Source organism: Sebastes umbrosus, chromosome 23 (assembly GCF_015220745.1).
Source record: "Sebastes umbrosus isolate fSebUmb1 chromosome 23, fSebUmb1.pri, whole genome shotgun sequence".
NCBI classification, from domain to species: domain Eukaryota; kingdom Metazoa; phylum Chordata; class Actinopteri; order Perciformes; family Sebastidae; genus Sebastes; species Sebastes umbrosus.
In genome coordinates, this window is record NC_051291.1 from 10,387,135 (window position 1) to 10,411,109 (window position 23,975).

Genomic DNA, 23,975 nt, shown 5'->3' on the forward strand with positions numbered 1-23,975 from the left:
TTTTCAGGGGTGGTAAAGCTGTGACTGGCACCGAACTCCCATTTGGGACCAACCCGGCGCCAAGGCTTTTCCTGCAGCATTCGATCACGGATACAGAAAAAAACACCATGTAACTCCTCTCAGCATCAGGTCTGGGTGTTACAGGGACCGGATGACAACACCCACAATGCCCAGTGGCACAGGAAGCGAGGAGGGAAGTGAAGGTAAGAGAGCAGCAGAGAGAGACCATGTAGAACAGCGAGTGGAGCGATAGAAAGGAAGCTTAGCGATGCGGCCCTCATTTGACACGCCTAATCAGAATAACAATGGGTGCTTTCAAGTTAGAATAATAGAGACCCATCACTCATCATAATGGCTAGAAGCATGGCTTGGTTGGGCTAAACCCATACAGTCTGCCGCAGGAACCAGGGGAGGCTCACATAGAAGTCAGGCTGTGGATTGAAGGAGCGGCTAATAGAGGCGCTGGTCTAGGCCACTGGACTGGAGCCAGAGGCTACTGGACATTTTAACAAGCGTAGAGAAGCCAGTGTTACAAAGGAGCAGCATTAAATTCCACCACAGCAGTCAGACTTCACTTTTTGAGAAAGCAAACACAGTAATGCCGGGCACACACTACACGAGAATCAAGCCGATTTGGTTCTAAGGATCATCCAGCCAGATATTCCTGTGGTGTGAGGTATGTTAAGAGTATTTTTTACATCCCCCGAATGGCTCGGAAGTCCACCCTGGACACACCAATTTCAAATCGCAAATATTAAACATGTTCAACATTTACGATCCTATGATATCCTGGAGTGTGTGAGGAACCAAGAGGACAGCCGATGACGTCCTTTCCCACGTCCGACCAGCAGGCCGGTGGCCGTGAGCCATTGGCTGTTAGCAACATTTTCTCTCCATCTCTGAAACATTTCGCCGATATTGTAGCTCGCTAGATCTCAAATGTATGCGATATCGATTTTGGCACCCAACCACACAGCAAGATGACATTTTAGATGCGTAACTTTTGCCCACTACTCTGAGGTGCTTCGTGTTTGCCTCCAGTCTTTCCTTTGTTTTGCCTCCAGCTAATCGTGACGTCGGCTGTAAAAGGGTCTATAGACGGACTGTTAAGAGACCAGAAACAAACTCATATACCACCCTAAAAAAAAGAAAGCTAACCCAAAAAGTTTAACAAATAAAGCATGGTATGCAAAGAGCGACCTGAGGTAGTAAAAAAGAAAACTGTTTGACCCAAGTGACACGAGAATCTGAAAGAAAATTAGCACACTGAGATTGTGAACAAAAGGATCATTAAATAAAGGGGAGACAATGCGAAAGGCTTCTTATTCAGCGCACGAGCTGTTTCTTCTGTGGTCAGTGCACGAAGTCAACTGTGTGCATGAATGTGAGTGTTAGGTACGATTAATTCTCGACGAGCAACAGGAGAGTTGTAAACATTGACCTTTCAATGTAGCGCCACTGAAAAGACTAAAAGGCACAAATCCCATATTTATGCCCGAGGAGTAAGCTTCAGGGGAGAACAGGAGGACGATGATTGTGCCTTCAATTCTCTTTTCATTCTCCTCATTTCATTTAAGTCCCCACTGCCTTAACACTGAAAGGAAATTATCAAAAGGGAGAGTAGAATAAGAGAGAGAGAGCAGGGTGAGGGAGTTAGAGAAAGGGATATTAATGAAGGCAAACAGCAGCGTGGGAGTGAAGGGAGGGTAAAACCAGGACGTTTTTTTGTTAATTGTTGGAGGAAGTCAGCCGACACTTGGCGTCCCACTTCTTAAAGGATGTTGCATTGGGGCTGGAGGGAGAGAGGCCACACACTCCCTTGACCTCAGTCTAATTACTGCATACCTTGTGGTGAATAACAGCAGTCCTGCAGAGACTCATGGGACAGATGAGGACGATGTGATGCCAGACGCCTGCCTGGTGCCTTTCCTACCTCCCTGTGGTTCAACAGTAGCACAGCGTGGCTCTGCTGTCCCGGGGGCTATACGACAACTTGTGGGGAAAAGTGTGAGTGTGTGTTTCCCACTCTCTTCATCGCACCCTTCCCTGGCATAAAATGTAGAGATATGAGTTTCTAAAATTCAATAGATTTCAGGACTGGATCTCGCAGTAGCCCAGAGCGGGATGAGTTTTCAATCAGCAGTCGAGTCTAAGTTTTTGCTTTCTACTACAAACGCCGAGCTCAGAATGTCTGACTCAACTGCGCTGGGAGGATGGAGTCAAAGAGGGCATATTTTGGACAACATATTTTCACCGTGCGCAAAGCTCCAGAAGCACAAAATCAATGTTTAAAGAAACCAAGCACAGGGGAAAGAAATAACAGCCAAGAACCACGGGTTATTCAGAACAGAGCGTGACCACAGTACAGTATGGCCAACAGCCCAGAGACTCTTCTGCATTTTACTCTGGCAGCAGGACAAACAAGACAGCCATCTAACACAAAACATCGATTTTAACCTCAGACTTTGCATTGTAAGCTAAACTGTGGAAAAAAAAGGACCGGAAAACACAACTGATTTCACATAAGCCATAGTTAACTTAATCAGTCACTGTGTAGTGCAAGGCGTAGTAGTCCATCTTTAGTATTCAATACAACATGATGCTACATGTGCAACGGCAACAGTGTTGACAGAGCTAACAGTAACTGTGTTATGGTGGTGCTGTTGTCGCATTGTGTCTGAAAGGACCATCGGGGAGTGAGAAAAATGGAGAGAAATAATAGAAAGACATACTCAAGCAGGAGCAAAGAACGAATGACTGAATGAAAACGGATGACAGCTTTCACTTAAGTTCACGCCAGAGGGGTGAATTATTCTGTTTTCTTTCCTGAGAATTAAAAGTAAAATTAAAAGTATTTAAGACTTTTAAAAAAACTGTACTTTTGCAGTGTACTTATTATGCTTTTTTAATTCTTTAAACGTCACCAGAATGCAGGAAACAAAGTCTCTGAAACTCACATTTTTCTGGGTTATGACACCCAGACCCCGCACTTTGATTAGAAATCCTCCCTATTAAGGTTTGAAAGTATGGCGGTAACCGCTGTATGAGCTCAGTACAGAGCAGTGGCCATAAGCTAGCCAGTGGGGCATAACTGAGAGACTCACATACACTAAAACACACGCACAGCCGGACCGGCTTCATAAACAAAGAACAGAGAAGATTGAATTACAACACACAGAGGGAGAGTGACTTCATTCTCTACTCAGGTAGACATTACTGCTCTATATCTTTACATAGACAATAGTTGTTTGCTGCTATATTAATGCTCTGAATTTCAAATTTAGCACCTTAAATATGATCTAAAATGTTATGTTAATATTTTTCCATTAAAAATGGTCTATACAATTTTAAACATGTTGCAACAATTGTAAAGAAAATACTAAATTCAATCCCTGTCCAAGGTGATCCATTCAAATTGATAGTTCTGTCCAAGCATCAGTCGAAAACCCAAATATAATCAATTCATAATGATAAAACTATGGAAAAAGCAAATTTGAAAAGCTGGAATTCACCACATTTTTGGTACTTTTGCTTGATAAATGACAGACTATTAATCAATTAATTGATGTGTAATTGCTTAACCACCATTTTAGTACTAGATTTGGGTTTGATTCGCTTGGACTAACTTGGATATCCAAACACCCACACCTGCACTCGAATGCAGCTTACTCTAAGTGGCTTGGTTGGTCTCTTGAAAGCTGTCAGTCGATAAAAGACTCACACCTCAATGTGCTTTTATACTATGGTGACAATAAAATAAGTAGAAAGACAGAGGGATGATTAAGTGGAGTGATCACACAATTAACCTTATTTCACACTGAAAGCCTTTTGGGCACGGATTACAATCAAAGGTGAGTGAGTGACAATAGATTTTCCTCCATTTCCTCCTTTTGTTTGCTTCGATAGTGAAAGAGGCGGTGAGTATTACCATGGCAATCATAGTATATTAATCCTTCACACTGTCAACCTTGACGCAACCAGCGACCTGCAACACTCATTGTAGTCGTAAATGTGTCATTTCAGTCGAGACGCAAACGTCAAGAGCGCGGAGTGAATGGGTAAAGATTGAGATTTAGAATAAAGGGTCTGACTGTGTGACACATTTGAAAGATTAGTAGTTCAGCTGCTTGCCAAAAAAAATAAAAGACAATCTGAGTCTGTGCCAAGTTTCAAAGCACTCTCTTGCTGGCATGAAAAAGGAACAAATGGACAAATGAATTGTGTCTAATTGAACAGATCATTGTCTAACTCAAGTGGAGGTTTCATATACTTCAGGTACACGATGTGAAAACACTCAAGCTGGATCACAGCCTAAAAATCAGCTGTACATTTTGTTTCAATTTTGAAGATCTAACAGATTTGTTGTCTCTATCATATTATTGGCCACTTTTGATATACAGTTCCAGATCTAGATAACCAAAAAAAATTAAACAATAAACTCAAAAAAGGCATATGGATAAGTCAAATTTGTTGTCTGTTATCTCAAAGATGCATAATTTACTCGACTTTGCACGGCAGCTGGATTCTTACAAGATCACGTGAGAATCCCAGGATCATATATCACACGAAAATCCATCTTGTCAGTGTTCAAGTAATGCGTTTGTGTCCGGCAAGCCAGACCACGGACCAATCAGCGTCCCGTGAGGAGCTATTGGCAGCTACGGCCGTGGCTTAGGCGTGTGTGAGGCGTCACGGAGAGGCGCTTGATGGCTCTTAAAGAGGTTAAACTTAAACTTTATTAGATTCGTCACATAAGGGTACATGAAATTTGACCTCTGCATTAAACCCATCCTTAGGACCATTTAACGCATCTTAGGAGCAGTGAGCTCGAGCCCGGGGAGCAATTTGGTGTTCAGTGTCTCGCTTAAGGAGACTATGACATGTATACATTATGAACCACTGAGCTACAGCCGCCCCGTTAGCGTAGATATCAGAACTGGAGAGTGTTTCCTCATTGAAAGAAAAGCAAATTATGGCAGTGAGGGCTTTTCTCGATGGAAAAGATGTTTTCGCTCTTCTCCCGTGTCCGACTGGCTGAGTTTGATTGACAGATGGTTCATCCAATCACCTGCCAAGTACTTTTTGAAAGTGCGTGCCCTTTTCCAGCTTCCAATGAAGGCTTCTCAGATGGCGGGTCAGGTTCTAATTTACTATGTACATCCATTTCCTATTCCTTTGAGAATCGGTCGAAAGTTTCATCAAATTAAAGCAAACCCTGCTTTTCATTTTCTTCTCGTGATAATTTTGTGTTGTACTTAAGCTACAACAGTGCTATACTAAATCATTTTGTTGCAATAATGACAGAAGCAAGGCAACGTAAAAAACAAAGCGACAACTTAATCTCATTTCAACTTTTCTGGTGGAGGGAAAATTACATTTTTCATCACATAAAACTATGCCTCATCTGTCAAAGGGATACTCTTATTACTGGAGCATTTGTGAAGAAACTTTTCATTTGAATAAAACAATAACCAAACTCGGCGAAATGAAATCTAACGGGACTTAAAATCATGTACAAATGAATCAGAGAACAGGCCAAAGGAAGCATAAGCTGATGCCTAAAAACGTGTCCTTTATCTGATGGACTGAGTTAGAAAACAGGAAACAGCACTGCTATGGTTGTCAATCAAATTAAAACCAGAATAGTGTGAAAAGCAGAGTGCCACCCCTTCTCCCTCTCGCTGTCTGTCAGCTCCCTCGTTTCCGTGCATCTATTGAGCATCAGGTGTGTCTCTCTCTCCGTCTCGCGGCCAAGCTGTCTTTCAGAAGGCCCCCTCGCTCTCCGGCTGGCAGTTAGGAAGCCATGAATAATGCCTGCGAGCGCAAGGACAGACAGGCCCGAGCTGCGCAGTCGAGTCTCTTCATCTCCCGAACCTATTTAAGCGTGCCACTCTCAGTTCCCCTCAGAGGACAGGATGAAATGAGCGTGTGAATGGGGAAGGAGGTTGACGGAGAAAAAGGGGGGGAGAGGAAGAAAAGCGAGAGCCTGAGACGGCGCTGCATATGTTAAAACCTCCCAGGAGTGACGATGTGAGCTGGCTCGAAAGCAGCAGGAGGTGACCTCGCTGCAGGCTAAACTAACAGGGTGTTTGCTAAAAAGGAAGCTGAAGGCTAGTGTAGGACTTCCCAAAAAAAGTATCCACAGATAATATGAATCCTAAGACGGCTGTGATCAGTGCATAGACTTGTTAGTGCAGACTGTTACAACACAGAGACAGTGGCAGGTTTTTATTGAATAGACATGCTAATTATGTGTCTCATCGTTTCTTGTAGGATCTATACTGGCTGGCGGTAAATCAATGTCTTGTTTACAGTCTCATTGCAGACTCTTTATCTTGTCACAAACTGCAGCTCTGTCAGTTCTGGACTGCTTGTAACACTGCAGTTAGATCAATAAATCAGGCTGATGGGGTGTGTAGTTTTGGGGTTCTGTAAATGTACTGTAGGCCATCCACTGCTCGTATGATGGCTACGGTGTAATGTGTTTCATTATGTATTTATTGCGAGGCCGATCAATAATACAGTATTTTCTACAAGAAGCACTGAACCCCAACAGGGTTTTGATCAGATTCTGTAATGTGGTTGTACTGTAGTAGTATATTGTGTTTTACTGCACTGTTTAAAAGAAATGGTTCAACATTTTTGGAAATACGCTTGTTCGCTTTCTTGCCGAGAGTTAGATGAGAAGATTGATGTCACCGTCACGTCTGTGCATTAAAGGCAGGGTCCGTGATCTTGAGAAATTAGCAAGAGTGCACTAGATTTTTTAAAAATGATCCAACCGAAGAACCGAGCCCAGAGTTTCCAATGAAAGTAGCAAGCAGCACGAGCTCCTAGAGTCTCTAAATCTAGCGAGAAAGTCACCAACAACAATATTTCTCCAAAAGATGGTATTCGGTACAGCCCTACACATAATACAAAAGGATAGCGCAAAACAAGAACAATGCTGCTTCTTTAGCTCCATAATCGTCTAAAGTGATCACCAACTGGTGAGGATGCTGGCTTGGACATGTAGCTTCTAGGGCCAGGTGATATGGGGAAAATCAAATATCACAATATTTTACCAAATACCTTGAAATCCATATTGTGACGATATTGTAGGGTTGACCATTGGTGCGTTCACAAAGTATTTGCACAATGAGATTTTTGATAAATAATCATCAGTAATGTAGATATAATGACTAAGTGAGAGCCATACAGTCTGGTAAGTTAAGAAAATAACATCACTTTACTTTAATGCATCCTTTAAAACCAGGAAAAGACAACACTTATACAATATTACAATATCCAAATTCTAAGACAATATAGTCTCATATCACCAGCCCTAGTAGCTTTGCATAATATCATGTATGTAGCCATCAATTACATATTTTAGATTATTTTGCTTGTCTCTCATTTTCATAGGCATCAGCTGGCAGTGTTAAAAAGGGAGTTTTCAACCACCTCACGTAGTTAATTACTGCAGCTAGCTTAACAAAGGGTCATTTACCAATGCTACTGTGATTCCATAGTGTAAAAAAAAAGTCCTTGCTTCTCAACTATTTGCTGTCTGTTTCCAGGGCAACGAGCATGTTTTGTCAATCTTTTGTTATTCATTGTCCACCATTTGTAGAACCGATTAGCCTTAAAATAAAAATCCATCTCGGTCCAACCCTAATCCACTCAGAAACACACACACACACTGAGACAGACACACACACACACTCATCCATGCTGAATAAAAAGACAAAACTGTTTGATCCGTGCCAGGAGACGGGCAGAGAGGGACAGACCAACCACGGCGGCTCTCAGAAAGGCTTTAATCGCTCCGTATTGATTGTTCCCTTTTTTGGTGAATCAGCAACAACTAGTGTGGGCTGAGGAGTTTGCTTAATATTCCCTTCTCTCTGTGAGCGGGTCAGCCAATTTCACCCTCCCCAATGCCTTCGCTCCAAAATATCCCATTTAGATCTCATTTATATTCCTACCACCGGCAGTTTGAGGGTGTAGGAATATTAACTTTTCCCCAACATGAAATATGAAATCTTACAATATCTCCCTCTACAAAATCATATGAGAACCCAGGGGGGATGCACCTATCAAATTTTGCAGGTTGCACAACAGCAATCCGTAGCCACTTAATGATTCATCGCAGCTTCTCAACCCTGGTGTTTACTCTGGCTTCATCATCTGCCTACAGGGCTGCTGGGTCTGCACTTCCTCTTTGTGACTTTGATTGGGTTTTGATAAAGAAGAGGCCCGAAGGAGGCTCAAAACGAGACTGCTCTACATGCAAGAAAAACACAAGTTGACTCGAGATGACAACATTGATTTGCTGCAACGACGGGAAGAATCATCTTATCTCTGGGACTAAAGAGGTGTCATAGGGACTCGCCGCTTTGCGACAAATGAGCGTGCCTGCAAGAAAAATGATCCCTGGTGTCACTCGATGTAAAACTGTGTACATATACAGTACACTGTAGATAAATCAGTCACTATCAACTGCTCAAAATGCAACGCACACACACACTGACAGCTTAGGTGTCAATGACAGTGACAAGAAACATCAAGATGAGTCTTTTATTCATTATAATTCCACGGCCTTGCACTGCAAAAAACTGCTTATTTCAATTTTAATTGTTTCATCCATCAATCATCAAACTATACAAGCTTTCTCTCCTCCACCACATCCTTGTAAACAAGAACGAGAAGTTGAATCCTCCTTCGTTTAGCGCATCAAGAATGCCAGAATCAGTGGTTCAAAGTTATTGGGAGTGAAATATGTTGGGCCATCTGGAGGGATTTTCACATGATAACAAAATATCACACTTGTTTATATAACCACAAGATGGGCAGAGAGTGCTGAAACAATTAAGCCAATGAACTGATAAGTCCAACAACAGAAAATTAACTTGATTAGTTAGATGACTGATTTATGGTCTGTTCTGTATCTAGCAAGCCACACGTCGCTACAGTAGTATGAACCCAAAATAAACATATTGTGCTGTGATTTAACTGCAATAAACGGATCAAAAAGATGCCGAAATAACAACACAATGATGCCGATTTGTAAAAAGTATGAATTCATGCTTTGTCAGGTCTGTTTTGCAAGACAACAAGAAAACAACTTTTAAAATGCTTGTTTTCTGAATGGAGTTTGGCTCGATCAGTGCCAGGCTATGCAGCTGCTCCATCAACACTCAACATAACGTAATGTAGGCATAAATACGGCAACAATGTTGTTGTTTATACTATAGACAGCGTATGGTTTTTTATACACACATTTATACACAGAGCTCCATCCGGTCTCGGAACAAATATGAAGTAACGGTACTACCGTACTATTCTGATTCAACGTCAGGACATCAGTGACGACAGGAGGAGAATCTCAACACTGATAGGTTCATAGGTAGCTAAAGTCCTAAATCAAGCTACATGTGGCCTTGAATTTGAATCACGTATGTTGTGAGGAAAAGCATTTCCTACAATAACACTTACAGTTTAAAAGGTTACACATGTTGTGCTTGTATGTGACATGCTGCCGTAGGTCCATTCACAGGGACACAAGGGAGGATTAGAAGTTGCCGCTTTGTGGGACAACAGAAACAGACACCACAACAGCTCCTATTTGTACACACCGTCTGCCATTCATCTATAATTCATTGTAATGAAAAGGTAAAGGGCCCCTTTCTATTCTCAGTCTCTTTATGCTCCAGACACCATTCATTTATAGAGCATAGATAATGGAGAACTCCACCCTTTTTTCACCGTTGAAGAGAGAAATAGCCCTGGACTTTCCTCGACACCTTCAGTTAGTGTTAATTCAATACCACAGAGGCACAAATACACTCAAACACCAGTGAAGTCTGTAGGGCTGGGACGATACACATATCTCCTGATTTGATACTATCACAAGACTCGATATGTATTGCGATTTTTAAGTATTGCTATTTGATAATGCGATTTATTGCAATTTTTGTTAACTTTTTTAACACTAGACCATGGGGAAAAGTTGAATCATACACTTCTAGAGACTTTTACTTTGGAAAATATCTAAATTATTACAGTAAAAATGTTTAATTTTCAGCATGTATGTAGTCTGACATGTCCTGAAGTCAAATATATCAGTCATTGTCAGGCATTATTTATTAATTGTTTTCCAGCAACCCAAAAATCAAAGAATAAAGATATTTCCCTCACAAATTATTTTCTTTTTAATTTATAAAAGACATGTGATATTTATACTTCTGGTGAATATAATCCAATCAATCTTATTTCCATATATTTTGTATATACAGTTCCCTTTGTTAACACCTTATTTTGAAAACTGGACGTAGTCACACGTGTATACTTCGGCTAACTTTGCCATCAGCTCCGTTCTCTTTATACATCCATTCATCTCCATCAGGGCCGTCTGAATGCATTTAACATAAATGTCAGTATATGGGTGCTCTACAGTTCTAGCGTCAGCAGATTTGACCACGGAGATGAGAGTGACGGCCGGCTTGACCGCACGTTAACGCAATATGATAACGTTTCCTGTCCCTGACAGAGTTAGCATGCAGCTTTAGCCATGATATCTAGCTCTGCTTTTCCTGGCAATGTGTGAAACCCAAAGTGTTTCCATACTTTTCTGTATGTGTAGTGTTTACCACTTTGGATTTAACATGTGAGGGTGCAGGTCATATCCAACGCAGACCCTCCGACGTTTTTTACTTTCCTGTTTCAGCTCGTTTGTTTTGGTTGACGGATACGGAAGGGATATGACGTCACGTTACTCAGACTACAAAAATAAAAGCGGTAACTTCCTTCTACCTCCACATAGACTCAAATGAAGCAAATATATCGATTCTGGCATTAAAAAATCAAATTCAAAATTGTAAAAATCATTTTTTTTTCCCCCCACCCTTCGTAGTCTGGCATGCCACACATGTACAGTACACACACACACACACACACACACACACACAAAAGTTTGCAGCCTCCCTATTTCTCAGTCCTTGGAATACTTCCACTTGCCACAACAACAGATGGCTGATGTTGACAAGGAGGGAAAGACAGTTATATGTGTGAGTGGGTGAGCTTATGTGTGTGTGTGTCTTATCATCACCTGTCCCTAGAGGTGAGCCTGGCAGTCAGACAGTGTAACAGAGGCAACGACAACAGCATCTCTCCACCAAAACCTCTGTCAAGCATGATTGGACAGCATGTGGTAAGTGGTGCTACGGCCCCAGAGACATGTCAACACACACACACACACACACACACACACACACACACACACACACAGGAGGATAGCAGCTCTTTATATGCTCGTGTGTGTGTGTGTGAGTCTGTATCACACTTTCTGTGTTACACTTGCTGGCACAACTTAGCACTCTCAATGGGACCCTGACAAGAAGACAGATGAGTCTGACTGCACCGAGAATCATTACCGGACTCCCACGCAACCGTGTGTGTCTGACTCAACACAACTTCTCAGGGATTGCCCCGTCCCATCATTCAAACCCCCAACAGACCAGTGACCAGTCCAGACTCATCATCACTCACATCAGTCATCCCATTACTTGGACACGCGCCATTGACTTGATAGTATCATAACATACTGGTTTTCCCTTGAGCTGTACTGGATAGCTGTATCATGAATTGTTTCTGTGTTGTATAGATTTTTATGGTGAGGATTCCTGTCTGTAAAATGAGGCTGACCTCAGTCTCAGCTGACACCAGCTGATGGCGTATAAATGACTTTATCCTACATATTTGCTTCCACACAGCATGCAGTTCACAAGAAGAGTGACTCAACCATCACACGAGTTATATTAGTATAGGATATTCCAAGAGGACCTGAGACATCATTACATAAGGCCTGGGGTCATGTAAAGTATGACTGCAAGTTAAGACTTATGAACAAGACAGAATAAGATAGAAACAATGATGTGTATGTCAAGATTTTTATGTATAAATTAGGGCTGTCGATTAAAATACATAATTGCAATTAATTGCATGATTGTCCATTAATCGCGATAAATCAAAAAATTAATCGCACATTTTTTTTATCTGTTCAAAATGTACCATAAAGGGAGATTTGTCAAGTATTCAATACTCTTATCAACATGGGAGTGGGCAAATATGCTGCTTTATGTAAATGTATGTATATATTTATTATTGGAAATCAATTAACAACACAAAACAATGACAAATATTGTCCAGAAACCCTCACAGGTACTGCATTTAGCATAAACAAATATGCACAAATCATAACATGGCAAACTGCAGCCCAACAGGCAACAACTACTGTCAGTGTGTCAGTGTGCTGACTTGACTATGACTTGCCCCAAACTGCATGTGATTATCATAAAGTGGGCATGTCTGTAAAGGGGAGACTTGTGGGTACCCATAGAACCTGTTTTCATTCATATATCTTGAGGTCAGAGGTCAAGGGACCACTTTGAAAATGGCCATGACAGTTTTTCCTCGCCAACATTTTGCGTAAGTTTGAAGTCGGTTGGGATCGTGGTCAGACCCTCTGACATGGGCAGTCTCTGAGGGTTAATATTCCACGTTACAGTTAGTCTAATACAATCTCAATCCAAACCATGTTTGCAATCGGAACAGGCCAAAGTGTGTTATCCAATGATGCCTCACAACACAGATATGACACTGGTTGGCTTTGGTATAAAATGGTGAACATACACTGTATTTATACTACAGCTAAATTAGTATACAGTAGTTACTTTTGGGAAATTACTGTAATTGTAGACACTGTTGTAGACTTATAGCCCTCGGAATCATAAATTCCATTCAACTTAATCTCCTGAAATACCTGAATAAGACTGCAGTGTAGGTTATTAAATTAGGATCCAATTAACGACTCCACTAACTTCAAGACAATCTGTCCAATTCTTGCTAAGATATTCTAACTCTGGAACAAAGTGGTGAACCACCAGACCAACCGTCGCGGCCATCCCCAGAGCCACACCGTTAGTTAAAAACAACCTTTTAAAACTAGAAAGGTGCAGCCATTCTTGCTGCCTTGCTTAAAGCTCCCCGTGCTCAGGCTGCTGTAATGACTTTCCCCCAACAACAGCAAACGCTAAGTGGGTACCCAGCGAGCACACCGATTGCCTTTGGCTGACCTGGAACTGTCTGCCCTCACCTGTACCCAACACCACTCAGCGAGGCTCAATCAGCAGCATACACTAGAGTACAGCCGCGGCAAGAGCTTCTCACTGTGGCGGCAGTGAAAGATGCAGTGACAGCCTCCATAGCTGGCTGCATTAATCCTTCACTGGAGCCGAAACAGGAAGCTGAACTGGGCCATTTCACTCTGTGTGTGTGTGAGGGAGAGATGGAGGGAAAGGAGCAGGCTTACAATGATATAAAGCTAATTTATCTTGATGCGTTGGCAGCAATATTTATGAATTACAGAGAAAGCGACAGTTTCAATGTTTACTCTTCATGCAGATTATCCAAGGTAAGACTGAGTGGAGAGAGAATGGATTCGGAGCGCTTATGAGATACTTGCTTTTTTTTATCATTTTGCCAGGCGGCTGCGATGCAAGAGGCATTGTTCACATACTTGCCTGCATGCTTTGTGTGTACCTGGAGGATTAAAACATATCCACCGAGCAGCAGATAAGAATTGAATCATCCTTTATTCTTGAGCTTCGATTTTGTCCAGCGTAAACATGCTGGCAGCACTCGACGGGGTTACTATGATGCAAGGGTCCAACAAACCCCTTAATTGTGATCGACCTGTAGAGCTTAATGAAGCTCCAAGTTGATTGGAAGTTGATTTAAAATGATAACTTCCTGCTGCACTTGTTTCTAGGGGTGTAACGGTACGTGCATTCCTATTCAACCATTCGGTACAGGACGTTCGGTTCGGTATGAGACGTCGTTTCGGTACGCTCTGCGACTCAAAGAGCTGTTTGCGTCTACTGCTCGCACATGTGGAACAGAAATTCTGGAAAGTGTTGGCGGCGCACCAGTTGTTGTCTGTCAGCTGTAGCGTGCTAGTCGGTTTAGAAAACAAACCGTGACCCCTAAACCGAGGTACATACCGTACCGTGAATTCTGTGAACTATTACACCCCTACTGCCTGCTTTCCCCATCTGCTCTCTAATTAAATCTAATTTAATGAGAGCGACCTTTACTGGCATCAAATCTACAGGGGCCACATTAGCCACAGGAAGTAGTCTCAGTCCCATGCTTACATTATCCATAATGTCCTTCTCTAATGGGAATTCACAGTGTCTCTGGGAATGTAATTGTGCCCTATGTTCTCTCATATACCCATCAGTGTTTTGTGGAGATCCTAATTACGTCCTACAGGGCAGGCCTGGTTGCTGGTGGCAATCTAATCTAATCCTCGACCTCAGAGACTAATAAAAGACTTAATATTGTGTGTGTGTGTGCATGTGTGAGAGTGTATAAAACGCGATAGAGCCCGAGGATTTCAGACGCCGTGAAAAATTAAAGACATATTAAAGTACATCGTCAGCGATTAAATGCATAAACATGATTCATGATCACTATAACAGTGAATCTTGAACTGGCTTTTTTTTAATTACAGAGAAGATCCCCAAGAGAAAGTGACAGCACTTTTACAGTTGTGACATTGGTGAAGCACTTGGTGTATTACTCAAAAAAGGCCATGAACAACCTCTGGAGATTGACCAGGCATGTAAACTGGTCAGCGACCCTGTTCAGGGAAAACAAAGCACGATTTATGACCGTTTTATTTGGACGTAGCTGGTTCATTGTAACCCAATATCTGAGAGGGTTTTAACTTTGCAGTTTGTCTATTTGAAGTGTCTGTTAATAAAGGATGCATTTGGTAAAAAGGACAAACCAAGCAGCTGTTCACTGTGAGCAAAGGTTTTGTTTACATCCCAGTTTGACCAAAACCTTCACCTAAAACTCGAGCACGCTTTTGATGATGTTGATGTAGAAAAATACTGCTCAGAATTTAAACCCTATCATTATTGCCGGATGTTATTTTATCCCTTAATTATATTTGTGCTTAGAAATGCGACAATTTTTCAAGCACAATATTCAGCTCTAGTGGTTCCAACAATAACCAGTATTTATCTAAATCTCAGTGATTTGTCAACCATCTGTAAAGCTGAGTGGGAAAACAACATTAAGCACAATGGAGGAAAAGCTCCGCTGATACAAGTTAAAGAAGTGTTGTGTTAGCGGGCTGTTAATTCAAACACTTTCTGTGGCTCCTTCTGACAGTTAATGCTTTCCAATATTGTATAAGGCTTTTATTAAAAATGAATCACAGGGGATAGTCACTTAGCTTTTGTAGAAGAAGAAGTATAAATATCCATTTGAACATTTCTGACGACACTTTTGTCTGTGGATCCGATATACATGGTGAACTACTTGCAGGTCCTTACTGCAGTTTGAGCAAACATACAACTTCAACATATATAATCAAGGTATTGAAGGGAACTGCTTTTTTGTGTGTAGTTGCTGGGATTATAGGAGAAAGATCAGTCAGTGTCATCATGCAAATGTGAAAGTGGCTAACACTGAAGAACAATGGCAGACAAACTAGGGGACAGCCTCAATATTTAGGGCAGCAACTAATTAATATTTTCAATATCGATCAATTAATAATTTTCTTTATCAAATGGGTACATAATATGGCTGTCAAAGATAACGCGATAACCCATTTCTGAGTGGCTCGCTAAAGGTTCAAAGAATATGTATTATTACGCAACATATACACGTAACATTAGGCGATGTTAGCAGACTAGCAAGTGCACACCAGATTTGACAGTAACCTTAATAGATGATACTGTACTTTGCTCTTTGACTCTCTCTCCTCAGTAAGGAATCTACTGAAACAGATCAAAGGAGTTAAATGGAAAGTTTGGGTGTTTTGAAGTGTGGTTGTATGAGGTACTTATCCATAGTTGGTGTATTACCTACAGTAGATGGTGGTCGGCACGCCCCCAGTTTGGAGAGCAGTAGTAGGAGTACCAGCACGGGAGCAAAGCAATGTACTGCTGTGGACGGGGGCAGCAGAAAAGTGTATTTAGCCACCTAATAGAAAGGCTCACCTAAAAAATCTATATCAGTTCAAGCGTACGCTATATTTCAAATATTTTCAAAAGTTTACCTCGCCGTGAGACGGCCCTTTCCGACAAGGAACCGAAGCCGTCGTATACATTTAAGCTTTTGCCAAAGCCACCAGACTCCATTGAAAAAAACTGTAATTTTACCTTGCAGAACACGGGGGTTGCTGGACATTGATTAGTTCGGATTCACCAAAGTCACACAATAGCACAAACAGCGATCGAGGCAGCGGTAAATCAGCAACTCCCGTGTTCTGCAAGGTAAAATTACTGTTTTTTTCAATGGAGTCTGGTTGCTTCGGCGAGAGCATAGATGGATACGGCTTCAGTTCCCTGTCAAAAACATAGACTGTATAGCTGTCTCACAGCAAGGTAAACCGGCGAAAATATTCTAAATATAGCGTACACTTAAGTGATATTGATTTTTTTTAGGTGGCTAAAATACACAGAAGTACATTGCTTTGCTTCCGTGCGGTAACTCCTGTCTGTTTCTCCAAACTGGGGGCTAGCGGACCGTCATCTACTGTAGGTAATACGCTGACTATGGATAAGTGCCTCATACAACCTCACTTCAAAACACCCAAGCTATCCCTTTAAAAGTGCTGAGAAGTGAAAAATATTTGTTATTGAACACTGCAAGGGTGTTTTTTCCCCCATAATATTTACTTATGTCTACATGTTTACTAAAGTACATATCAACCATATTAAAAACAACTTGACAGCCGATCGAGCAAACACGAGCCGAGCAACGGGAGAATATCAATCACTTGGGCAATCACTGGAGGATATAAATATTTCATGGGAAAAAGTAACATATTAGTTTGATATAGGCATGGCTGCCTTTTGAATAAATCCCTGGTGTGATGCCGCTGAACGCACACCCACACCGTCACACACATACAAACACACAGACTTTGATCCAAAGCCTCTTACAGGGTTTTGCTGATTTTTTCACCCCGAAATGAGCGCCCACAGATCCTCCTCTCAGCTCACAATGCAAGACACCCAGCGTCATTAGCTGCAAGGATCAAAGACGGCCAGACGAGTGGGTCCGCGACACAACAGCTCCACATTCAGTGGACGAAGTTAACAAGCGTCGGATGAAGTTGGTGCAAGTTAGGCACATTTACATTCATAACAAGTCAACAGCTGCTGCATCCAACTCAAAAATGTCTCCAACAACTTTGGACAGCACAATCTTGGCTTCATGTGCCTGAAAGTGAAACCACAAAACTCACAAACTCAGCAATCCACTCCATATCCCACTCGAATAAAAAGTATTCCTGAGGGGACTTCTGCTGTATCTGTGACCTTATCATACTTTATGGTATTCTTCATTTCTCATGACACCACTATAATGTTGAAATAGGGACTTGCTCTAATATTTATACAATATCCTCTCCAAATCCAATTTAGCCCACTTAATGTAGCACAAATTGGATAATAAATATTGCATACTTGAATGTCCGCTTAACAAAAGGATATATATGTGATTCAAAAGGTTAAATATAGAGCAATTTTCTCTACTTTAGGAAAGAAACTCACAACTACTTCCACATATAGTATGACAGACATTTATGCATCTAGGGTTGCAACTAACACTTATTTTCATTGTCAATTATTTATGTTTGGTCATTAAAATGTTAAAAAATAGTAAAAAGTGTCTATTATAATTATCCATAACTCAAGTTTATGTACTCAATATGGCCGCAATTAACTTTTATTTTCATTGTCAATTAATCTCTTGATTATTTTCTCGAGTAATCGATTAGTTGTTTAGTCTATAAAGTGTCAGAAAATGGTGAAAAATATTGATCAGTGTTTCCTAAAGTCCAAGATGACGTCCTCCAATGTCTCGTTTTGTCCACAACTCAAAAAACTTCAGTTTACTGTCATAGAGGAGTAAAGAAACCAGAAAATATTCACATTTAAAAAGCTGCAATCAGAGAACTTTTACTTAAAAAAACAAAAATACATAGTCCCAACCCATAAAATATTCAGTTTACTATTAAAGAAGACAACAAATGTTCACATTTGAGAAGCTTAAACTACAAAATTTTAAAAAATTACATTAATGATTAATAAGCAAAAGCTTAACTTTCTGTCTATCGACTATCTGTTTCTATAAACATAAATAATAAAATATGTGATGTAAAATATGTCCGATCCAGCTATTTGAGTTAGTATCGGCCGGATATCCGGTGTTGGTATCGGTGCATCCCTAGCAGAATCACAGACATTTATACATCTAGCATTGCAACTAACAATTATTCCCATTGTCTGTTATTTTTTTGATTAATCGTTTGGTCACTGAAATGTCAAAAAATAGTACAAAATTGTTTCCAGATGTATTCAAACTGCTTCTTTTGGCTGATCAATAGTTCCAAACTCAAAAATATTCAGTTTACTTTCATAGAAGATGAAGAAAATCAGCAAAGATTCACATTTGAGGATCTTGAAGATTTTTTGTCATTGTTGCTTTAAAAAAATGGCATTAATTTTGTTTGTTTTGTTCTATTTGTTCAATGCTGTCATGTCTATTTGTCTGCATTTGTTTTTTTGTATTTTAAAAAAGAAAATATCTTCTTAAATAAAAAAAAAAATGGCATTAATGATTAATAAACAAAATTCTAAATGATTGCCAATTAACATTCTGTCTGTTCTATATACATATATAACAAAATATGTGATTGTAAAAATATGTAAAATATGTAAAATATGTCAGGACAGGAGATGCTTTGCTTTTTTTTTGGTGTGCATGTGAAGCAGATTTGGGAGCATTTCAAAAAAGTCTGATAAAAAGCAATCCAATATAATCTTACTCTAATCCAATGTTTTGTCAGCGGTATTATACCTGTGCTTTTGGATATCTTGACCTATGGTGGTTGCGTGACATTTAGAAAAATATTACTGTGGTATTATATATTTGTTATTATTAGTTATGTACAAAGATGATGTGCACTTGGAACACTGGGAGTGTGCATTTTTCTGACTGCCCCAAAATGTAACACACCCCTTTAAAAAAAAAGCTAGCTCCAACAACACACCAAAACACGCCTAAAAACACCTTTTTACAACAACGACTGTAGAAATAATACTAATTTCTGGGTGCTAACGACAGAAAAACACCACAAAAAGTTAATTTTCTCTGCATGGTGTGTTTAAAGCATCGAGCATATCAGTTTTAGGAGACAATAGCACTGCTGTCAAAACACAAAAGCGTGCTTTTTTTTTGGTGTGCATGTGAAGCAGATTTGGGGAGCATTTCAAAAAAGTCTGATAAAAAGCAATCCAATATAATCTTATCCAACATCTAATCTAATCCAATGTTTGTCAGCTGTGCTTTTGGATATCTTGACCTATTAGTGGCTGCGTGACATTTAGAAATGGTATTATATATTTGTTATTATTAGTTATGAACAAAGATGATGTGCACTTGGAACACTGGGAGTGTGCATTTTCCTGACTGCCCCAAAATGTAACACACCCCCTTAATAAAAAAAAGCTAGCTCAAACAACACACCAAAAAAACGCCTAAAAACACCTTTTTAAAACAATAATAATATGAATTCCTGGGTGCTAACGACAGAAAAACACAACAAAAAGTTCATTTTCTCTGCATGGTTTGTTTAAAGCATCGAGCATATGAGTTTTAGGAGACAATAGCACTGCTGTCAAAACACAAAAGCATGTCAAAAAAAGCTAACGGTTTGCAAAAATGTCGGTTAGAAAGTTGGTGTAAAAAAAAAAAAAAAAAGCAGCTTACCTTGTTTGACACACTTGAGCCGGACGGGGTGTTTGCTGTGTTTGACCACAGCATGGACGTCCCTGGTGGTGAGTCCAGCCACCGGGGTCTCATTGACTTCCAGCAGGAGTTCATCCTGGAAGAGTTTACCGCTGTGGCACACCGCGCTGCCCGGGAGAAGCTCTCCTATTACCGGGAACTGTCCGTTCTCTGCGCCGCCCTTCAGCTCCAGCTCCAGCTCCCCCTCCTCCTCATTCCTGCTGAGGACACTCTCGTGGACTTTGTTAGTCCAGTGGTTCTTCCTCTTCTTCAGGCTCTTGGACATGGCTCGATAATCACATGAGTGCGGGTGGAGGAAGAAGTTAGTTTTATAGCAGCTCTTTGAAGTCCCCCTCTGGTGGAACTCTCCGCAACAATGTAACAATGTAACGTTCCAAGTTTCACCAGGAAACCACAGTTGTATCCATTGTCGGCGCGCACACTTTTACGCGCACAGCAGCTGGATCATCATCAGTCTTCTGTCTTTGCGTTGAACTGGGAGCTGCTACACTTGTGCTGCCTTCATGGGATGGCTCAAACGTCGGTATTGGCAGCTTCGGTGTTCAAAAAGCGATCTAGAGAAAGAAGTTAAACAGAATGTGAGTCTGGTTATTTAGAGAAAGCATGGAAGCCACTCAACAACTAAAAATCATTATAGTTTAAATATATGTTAAATTGGGACAGTGCAATATGTTTAGACAGTGCAATATGTTGAATAGGGACAGTGCAATATGTTGAATAGGGACAGTGCAATATGTTGAATAGGGACAGTGCAATATGTTGAATAGGGACAGTGCAATATGTTAAATAGGGACAGTGCAATATGTTGAATAGGGACAGTGCAATATGTTGAATAGGGACAGTGCAATACGTTAAATAGGGACAGTGCAATATGTTAAATAGGGACAGTGCAATATGTTGAATAGGGACAGTGCAATATGTTAAATTGGGACAGTGCAATATGTTGAATAGGGACAGTGCAATATGTTGAATAGGGACAGTGCAATATGTTGAATAGGGACAGTGCAATATGTTGAATAGGGACAGTGCAATATGTTGAATAGGGACAGTGCAATATGTTGAATAGGGACAGTGCAATATGTTGAATAGGGACAGTGCAATATGTTAAATAGGGACAGTGCAATACGTTAAATAGGGACAGTGCAATATGTTAAATAGGGACAGTGCAATATGTTAAATAGGGACAGTGCAATATGTTAAATAGGGACAGTGCAATATGTTGAATAGGGACAGTGCAATACGTTAAATAGGGACAGTGCACTACGTTAAATAGGGACAGTGCAATACGTTAAATAGGGACAGTGCAATATGTTGAATAGGGACAGTGCAATATGTTGAATAGGGACAGTGCAATATGTTAAATAGGGACAGTGCAATATGTTGAATAGGGACAGTGCAATACGTTAAATAGGGACAGTGCAATATGTTAAATAGGGACAGTGCAATATGTTGAATAGGGACAGTGCAATATGTTGAATAGGGACAGTGCAATACGTTAAATAGGGACAGTGCAATACGTTAAATAGGGACAGTGCAATACGTTAAATAGGGACAGTGCAATATGTTAAATAGGGACAGTGCAATATGTTAAATAGGGACAGTGCAATATGTTGCATCTGTGTAATATTGGGCTTTTGTCTGTGCAATATGGGCAAGACGGTAGACGGTGCAGTGCACTACCTGGGTGCAATATCTGCCATGGTGTGTGTGATAGTAGGTGTCATTTTGTACGTGGACTGTGTATGTGTTGAAACATCTGTTTCTGTGGAACTGTTTCCCTGTCTTGTGTGGAATCGTTTATTATTGTTGTTGATGCTGTTTTAATTTAGTGTTTGTAACTGCAGTTGGACGGAGTCCAGGAAACATTTCCCCACGGGGACAATAAAAGTATATCTTATCTTATCTTATATAAAATGTGTTAACTTAATAGACCTACACCTATACTGGCATTGTATGTCAATATTATATTAGCAAATTCATTTTATTGTAATAAAAGAAACTTTATTAACAAACTAACTAACTTTGTATGACCATCTAACTATAAAATGTACATAAAAAGCAAAATTATCGCCAATTAACTTTCTGTCATAGACTAAAATGTACATAAAAAGCTTTTCCAATCGCCTGTTGACATTAAATCAGATATGAAAAATATACTTTTTTAGCTTAAATTAAAGAATTATTGGCATTTGTTGCTTTAAAAAAATGGCTTTAATGATTAATAAACAACATTATTACCAATTAACTTTCTGTCGTCGACTAAAATGTTCATAAAAAGCTTTTCCAATCACCTGCAGACATTTAATCATGTTTTAAAAATTACTTTTATGGGTTTGTTTTTGCAGTTCTACCACTTAAAAGTGTCTTTTGGCATGTATTAATGCTTCATTTAGATAAATAAACAAAAATCAATTAATCAAAAACGACCAAAAAACAGAATTTAGGAGACTGATTGGCTTTTTTTTCCAAATAAGTGCTATCACCTGCAGACATTAAATCACGTTTTAAAAAATAGTTTTATATATTTTTGCACTTCTACCACTTTAAAGTGCCTTCTGTCATGTGCTATAGCTTAAAAATGCTTCATATAAGTGCATAAACAAATCAACTGATCAATACAAACTTACATTATAGTTCATTTTACAACTTTGATTACACCACACATTGGTCTGTGTGTAAGCAGATTACTAAAAAGCAACTTCGAAGTTCACAAGTTTTACGAGGAGTACCTGAAGGCAGCACCCAGCTCCAACCAACCCAACTGACCCGGATGTGAAGGCTGGAGGAGGAGAGAGGAGGAGAGAGGCAAGGCTTTTCCCAAATCCAGCTTTCCATGGAAAAAAAAGGAAAAGAGAGAGAGAGAGAGAGGAGTGAGGTATTTCCACTGGCATGGCAGCAGAGCAGCAATAATAATTTTTTTTTCAAACCACAAATATGTCTCTTCTTTTTTGACATTTGCTTACAGACACTTCAAATGCTTCAGCTTCAGAAAGTTAGATCAACTGACTCAACTCAAATTGCTTTTTTCCAGCCGCATTGTCATTCCTTTCCCCTTGAAAGTGGGGCTACATCAATTACAGTCTATTTCTGGTTGGACAAGGGCCTACAAAAGGTCGCCTGATTCAAATACTCTGTTGCTACAGAAGTCTTTCAAACATATTTTCATTATTTTATTTCAGGTGAACTTGACAGAAAAATAAAAGATTTTATTTCCTTGAACACCCTCAAGGTCTTTTGGTGAACGAAGCTTTTGTGAAACTCTTTTCAAGGGCATCGTGTATTTCTCAGCGTTTTCCTCGTAATGATATTCAGATTTCTGTTCCCTCTAACAGCGTTTGTGATACACGCGCACTCAGTTCGCTGTAATAGTTTTGTCACTCGCCAGAAGAAATGGCTCGAAAAGGGAAGAAAAATCCCCTTGTGTTTATCTCGAACTAGAGGAAAGGGACGTAAAGCAAACGGAGAACTTGTCTGAGTGTAATCCATCTTCAAACAAATGTGTGTTGTGGGTATTTTCCTTCACGGGGTTGACATCTTTAAAACTTCCAATCTGCTTTGTAAAGCCTCTTCTTATTCAGTCACCGAGCTCACGCTCCGTAATGACAGTTTGCTGCCATAATTGTATAGATATACAATGATAATAGCTATGCTACGTTGCGGAGTTATCTGCCGTGGCAAGATAATCCTCTTTGAGCCGTGTTTTTCTCATAACAAATGAAAAATTCCGGTAATGACTTGAGATAAGCGCACTTTCCCACACAAAGTGTGATCAAGTGTCATTTATTCTGCCTCTTTCAAAACTGGTACTAGATAAAACACCCAAACTCATGTAAACAGTGGTCACATTATTAGGTATTTTTCATATAGTGTGCCGTTTCAAAGCCATTTCCACACAGACAGATAGAACAAATGTGGTGGAGAGATACTGGGTGCTTTATAGTGCTGCCGAGCCAACCTCTACATTCTAGGTAGTAGTACAGTAGCACCCATTTATTCGTTTTTCTGTTGCTATTATCCTCATCTCATGGCCTTCATCAGTGAATAGATTTCACTCAGGTTGGGAGTTGGTTGAGTTGTCATCGCGTGATCTTAGTGTAGAA

The 23,975-nt window shown here is 40.2% G+C and overlaps 1 protein-coding gene and 1 long non-coding RNA gene across 13 annotated transcripts in view; one reads left to right on the forward strand and one right to left on the reverse strand.

Annotated features, from left to right (window-relative positions):
• Positions 1-23,975, reverse strand: part of magi2a (membrane associated guanylate kinase, WW and PDZ domain containing 2a) — a 238,717-nt gene that overhangs the window by 213,552 nt on the left and 1,190 nt on the right. For all 12 annotated transcript variants that reach the window (XM_037759913.1, XM_037759912.1, XM_037759911.1 and 9 more), the window contains exons 2-3: positions 22,605-22,654; positions 19,837-20,429 (exon numbers count right to left, since the gene is read on the reverse strand). In XM_037759913.1, coding sequence (XP_037615841.1) covers positions 19,837-20,140 — 304 coding nt within the window. In that variant the 5' untranslated portion in view covers positions 20,141-20,429; positions 22,605-22,654. The remainder of the gene's footprint in view (positions 1-19,836; positions 20,430-22,604; positions 22,655-23,975) is intronic.
• LOC119482436 lies at positions 18,789-19,827 on the forward strand. The gene is made up of 2 exons (XR_005205425.1): positions 18,789-18,926; positions 19,408-19,827. It is a non-coding gene; the product is annotated as an uncharacterized LOC119482436 (long non-coding RNA).